The 6,303-nt window shown below is 33.1% G+C and overlaps 1 protein-coding gene across 1 annotated transcript; it reads right to left on the bottom strand.

Annotated features, from left to right (window-relative positions):
- Window positions 1-2,970: 2,970 nt before the first annotated feature.
- On the bottom strand, window positions 2,971-5,700 carry LOC123654761. The gene has a single exon (XM_045590646.1). It carries the CDS (start codon window positions 5,698-5,700, stop codon window positions 2,971-2,973), a length of 2,730 nt encoding a protein of 909 aa, XP_045446602.1.
- Window positions 5,701-6,303: the final 603 nt, after the last annotated feature.

Raw genomic sequence — 6,303 nt, 5'->3', positions numbered from 1 at the left:
TAATCCTATCCATTCGCACCCTTGCAATGATTTTGAGGGTGCGTTATTATCGAGGGATTTGCTAATTCCTCTGCTTATCATTTCGGATTAGAATAATTTTTACCTATACTATTTTTTTTGTATATCTGTTGTAGGTAAATACATTTAAGAATTACTTACGTCCATCATATTATTATTAATAATAATTATATTATTCCTCTGAAGGATAACTTAAGGTTATATATTTTTTTACCGGTAGAATGTTATGATAACCCTGAGTGTCACAGACTAAATCTTAACGGAAGGAAACGAAAAAGCCAAAAATGTGTTTAAAATAAAACATTTCAATAATAATAGTGTTTTCTCGTAAACAAAAAAACTTGACTTCCTTTTTTATTTATTTATTATTTATTAAATATATGTAAGAATATAAAATACAATTACAAATAATAAGATGCCACATAAACTCAATCGAGTGTTACCGCACATCAGTATTGTCGATATTATTAATAAGTAACTAGGTACATAATATATTCGGCTTAATGTTTAAGTACATCATTTTATTATCAAAGCATTTATTTATTATATAATAATCGTCACACATCAATCATCGACAAGTAGTTCGACTTAGGCAGTCGTATAAATATTCAATTATAATAATAATAAATACATATGTATTACTCAAAAAGTACTCGTCATTTTTCGACAAAATTTACATGTAACATGACAAGTACCAATTTTCGATTAAAAAATGAATCAAGAATAATGAATAATGACATTAAAAAAACTATTTCGAATTGAGATTTCGTATGGAATCGTAAAAAGATTTATAATTAAAAGTCCTCCATTACGCGTATGTATCAATTGATATATCTATTGCAAAGATACATATTTGAAACACTTATAACTTACGAAATAAGGATTATAGTAGCAGTATATAACAAAGATACGTAGGGATGGTCCACGACTATATCACAAATAATTAAATTATGTTTTAATAAATAATAAATTTTTATTATTAATTACTAAACATCACATAGCTAGCGTCAGGCCTAGCGCTAGTTAATCCTTCTTGGACCGATCTTTTAATAAACATGTAACAATGAAAAGTAAATAATTTTTACAGACAAACACAATATTCTATATAAAATAGTGCAGATTTCTTTTCTATTATACTTGTGACCATCTGAAACGTAATAAGACGAAAATTAACTTGTAAAAAAGTAAATCTACATTTCCCGCAACCAATACGGCTATTCGGAACTTCCCTACATGTAGTGCGTACTAAGATTGTATCTGCGTCCGTCGGGGAGCGTAATTGGTAGCGATGCCAGTGAGATAACACAGTCTGGTCCCGCAACTGATTAAATGTACATGCATATTTGGTCTTTCATTTTCATTCCATTTGCGTGTTCAATCAAGTCTGAATTTTTGCTACCAATCTTTATTTAATATATTATGTTGTGAAGTATGAGTGATATCTGCTTATGTTGTATTTTTTGAAATTATACTTTTTTGGCGCGTTAGGGAAAAACCATGAGAATAAATTTTTACAATGTGCGCACTCCGTCACAAAAAAACCAACACTCTGAAGTTAGCTAGTCAGCGGAGAAGAAATTAGCAGCGTGAAGTTAGCTAGTCAGCGGAGAAGAAGTTAGCAACGTGAAGTTAGCTAGCCAATGCAGTATAACTTCTTGAGTGCGTACATAAGTACACACACACTTTTTTATATTAATTCTTTATTGAGATGCTGGTGTATTTAGTCTTTTAACTTTGAACATACTCCTCAAAATAACATTCTAACATACATTCAACGTATAAGAAAAATTAACTACTATTAAAATGAGAAATAGTGTTTAATAATTTTCAATATCCACGCAAAACAGCTGTAACACAACTACAGTTAAGAAGTATTCTTTGAAAAGCATAATTTAGTTAAACAATTGAAATAAAATTAGAGTCTACTTAAATTTTTATTTTGATTGATAACAAAAATAAAAGTAGAGGAAACTCAGGTTCATTTATTTATAAAGAGTCATGATGATGGTGAGAGTTATGAAATCTATACAATAGGGATGAGTTTGGAGTTTGGAAAACATTTTACCCCTAGTTTTACTTACATAGACATTCTAAAATCCCTCAAACTAAAATCTGCGAACATCATGAAACCATCATAGAACGTCATACTGAAGAACTCATAAAGGAAGTAGGACATGGCCAGGAGCTTAAAAATCATATAAGGAAGTGGAACGCAATAATGCTATAATTACTGTTTTTCGTTCAGCATTAAAATAGCGCTTTATGGCACAAACAATTTTGCTTACCGCTAATGGCGTCACGATGACATAGTGTTCGGATAGGTTGCTGTAATTATGGGAATCAGGGTAATTCGCCGCTTAGTACGGGAGGTTTTTGCTCGTTAGGAATCATGTGGGGCATTAGCGTAGGCGTTTTTGAAACATGTGATTACCTGTGAATGTAGAGTACATTGTAACAACCTATATATAAGTAAGCCACTGCTAGGCACAAGCTTTATTTTCTTTTAATTAAAATAAATATAGTACAAGCAAATACTAGTTCACAGAAACGCTTTAAAGAATATTTTCTTATATGATTTTATTGGTACATATATTTTTTTTTATTTTTTTTTTTTTTTTTTATTTATTTATTTTTTTTTCTCTCACAAAAAACAAAATACAAATTTCAACATAACGAAACACAATCTGTGTGAGAGACTGGCGACTGTACTAGGAGACCTGTATTACAGATTGCCAGTCCCTCCACATCCGGACCGAATTTGATCAATAAAATTATTAAATATACTCACACTTTAGTGTCATGGTGTATGTATGGGTTAGTGTATGTATTTTTTAATGCATGAATGTGTAAGTGTATGTAGTAAATGTGTTAATGTATGTAGGTCTTAGTATATGTACATGTATGTGTGGCAAAGAACATAATATGTGTATACGCGTGTTAGAGTGCTTAGTATTAGCTGAGGACCAGTAACAACTTCTCAGTCTCATTGTAGTCTAGATCTTTAAGCCATTTTACTATAGCTTTTTTACATTCATATTTAGTAAGCGGATATATGTTGATCAACCTGTTTATCTTGTTATATAGATGACAGCCCATAAAACCAAAAAACCTCCTTGAGAAAGCGGTGGACCAACGGGTATCTGAGGTGCAGACTTTATATTTGCATCGTTTGTTGTTATTTAAAAAAGGATCATAGCGAGTCATAGAATGTTGTTTGAGCACTGTGTTTAGTATATATAGTTGGCGAACACTGAGTACGTCAGATAAAAGATAAATATCTTTGGTAGGGTAAAAAAATGGCTTAGAATAACTAACTTTCAATAACGCACGCTGAGCCCTCTCCAGTTTTATAAGATTAGTTTTACAAGCACCTCCCCAGACTGTAATACAATAGCTTAAAACGGATTGGCAGAGGGACTGATACACAATTTTAATGGTCGATTTTTCAGCAATATTACGGAGATTCTTAAAGGTGAAGATAAGTTTCCGAGTTCGCGATTGTAGCAGGTCTAAATGGTAATTAAAATTTAGCGAACTATCAACAACTACACCTAGATACTTAGTGCTGTTGGCAACAGAGATCCTTTGACAGCTACAAGATTCATTGTCAGAGCATACATGAGCAGTTAAGCCAAGGCTAATACTAGGGGCAGGAGTTTTTATGAAGAATGGTATACATTTAGTTTTATTGACATTGATAGTTAGGGCATTCATTCTGAGCCAGGCGTTAACAACGTCGAATCCTTTTTGCGCAATATCGAGAGTATCTTTCCATTTATCACCATGAAACACAAGCGCAGTATCATCTGCAAATGTAATAATTTTACCATTTTGTAACTGGAGGTCACAAAGATCATTGATAAATATCAGAAACAGTGTTGGACCCAAAACACTACCCTGTGGCACACCATAGCTTATCGGCAGGTCGTCACTAACAGTGTTGTCCACCTTTACTCTTTGCTTTCTGTCACTCAAGTAACTTTCAAATAGTTTGAGCTGCACACCACGAACACCCAGAGCTTCCAATTTATCCAGCAGAATAGGACCAGCGACCGCGTCAAAAGCCTTTGCAATGTCCAAAAATACAGCTAATATTTTATTTTTCTTATCTATTTTTTTAACAATATGATCAGTTAATTGATGAACCGCGTCGCTCGTTGATGAACCCGGTCTGAATCCAAACTGTGAGCTGGAGAGTAGATTATTACTTTCTAGATAATCGATAAGGCGTTTGTTTATCAATTTCTCAATAATTTTGGATAGCGTGGATATTTTAGAAATGGGTCGATAGTTACGAACACAATCCCTGCTACCACCCTTATAAACTGGAATTACTTCAGCTAGCTTGAATAAATCCGGAAAGATCCCAGTAGAAAAGATCAGATTAAATATATGTGTAAGCGGGGGGACTAAGATTTCATGATAACGTTTAAGAAAGGCTCCAGAAATACCATCTCTGCCCGCAGCACCGCTCTTCTTCAGTTGTAAGATAAGAGATTGAACTTCAAATTCATCAGTAGGTAGCAAGACGAATGAGGACAGTGTAGAATTGATTGGTGCTTTTTTATAAGAGCTATTGGAATAGGCTTTTTCGGCAATATCCTTCCCGATAGAAACGAAAAATTTATTAATGTTATTGACTGAGAGTAACGGGTCCACTGGAGAGACCAATTCATGTGCAGAACTAGTTGTATTATTAGAGTAGGTTAGTTGTTTGATAGTGTCCCAGAGAACTTTTGTATTAGTCTTAGCAGCTTTAAGTAGGCGGTTGCTCTCATAAGTATTTTTAATATTTTTTAAAAGTGAATTGCAAAAATTTCTGTACCTCTTGTAAGTTATCATTAATATTTCATTACTAGGATTTTTTCTTGATTTTTGATGTAGTTTGTCACGATGCTTTACACATCTTAGTAGACCTGGAGTCATCCAAGGCCTCTTGATCCTCTTACGATTTGGGATGGTGATAGTTTTTGTATTTGCTTTAATTACAGTGTCAAGCACAGTCAGAAGAAATGCTGTTGCCTCATTAGGATCAGTCATCCCATATAGAATATTTAGATTCAAGTTCTTCATAGCATCATCCAAAGACAGGTAATCAATCTTTTTCAGTGAAAAGCATTTGTCAGTCATTGTGCTAAATTCAAGTTTCAGGATTAAAGTGTCGTGATCCGTAACTGAGGTTTCAGCAACATAACAAAAGGCGCGATATGAGCATTTTAATATTACATGGTCAAGACAAGTCTTGCCATGAGTTGGAAATGTGTGGGCCGGCAATAAACTGTGAGAAGCCAGCATATTCAAATACGATGAAGAATTAACATCCTTATTGTTATCCAATATATCAATATTGATGTCACCTATCAGAACTTTATGAGTACTACTAGTCTCAGAAAGAAGTTTGTCAAGGGATACCAAAAACCGTGGAACATCTTTGTAACCAGGTGGTCTGTATACTGCAATTATTGTTATATTATCCTCAAGGTTAATCATTAAACAGTTGGCATCACAAAGGTCAGGCTCGGATACAAATAATTTCAAATGTTTTTTGAAAAATACCACAACTCCTTCGTTCTGTGTGAAGTTTTTCTCAGTTAGAACACTGTTGTATCCCTCAAGAGATGGTAAGTTACGATTATTATGCAGCCAACATTCCGTTAGTATTATTAAATCCCAATCAGTCATGGATCTAAACAATAAGGTTTGAAAATCGGAAAAATTACGATTTATACTACGAATGTTTTGATGAATAATTTTTAGACACTTATTCGGGTAGTTCATAATTCTTTGACAGTCCTCAATTTTACAAAGAGAAGATTGTGCAACTTCAAGTTTATCGATATCATTTATAATTGCATTAGTTTTATCGAATTTTATTTACTGAGTCCGAAACTGTAGTAACACAATAAGGCATGCGATACAGCACACCGAGAATTTCCCAATTTCAAAAACAAAGCTACACAAACGCAACCAACACAAAGCACATACACAGGGCACGAAAACAGACTGAGATAATTGTTAGTAGTTTTATTATTTCCATGAGTACACTTTGTATAAATTGAGTACAAGTGGTGTATAATTTCAGTGAATGTGAGTATACAAGTTAAAATAAGTGTAAGAGCGAATACAAATTCAAACGTAAACACATTATAAACTAAACAAAAAGTTAACATGAAAAAACTGATCAAAGTAATTTTATCACTAGCAAGACAAAAGCAAAACAATAGATATAAATAATAATATACAATTAATTGGCAATATAGGTTGATGAAAAGGCAAAAGAGTCAT

Source organism: Melitaea cinxia, chromosome 6 (assembly GCF_905220565.1).
Source record: "Melitaea cinxia chromosome 6, ilMelCinx1.1, whole genome shotgun sequence".
NCBI classification, from domain to species: Eukaryota; Metazoa; Arthropoda; class Insecta; order Lepidoptera; family Nymphalidae; genus Melitaea; species Melitaea cinxia.
This window is presented reverse-complemented; position numbering and strand designations above follow the sequence as displayed.

Excerpts from the sequence above, each read along its gene's own strand:
- LOC123654761 (XM_045590646.1), bottom strand. The coding sequence starts at position 5,700 with ATGACTGATTGGGATTTAATAATACTAACGGAATGTTGGCTGCATAAT.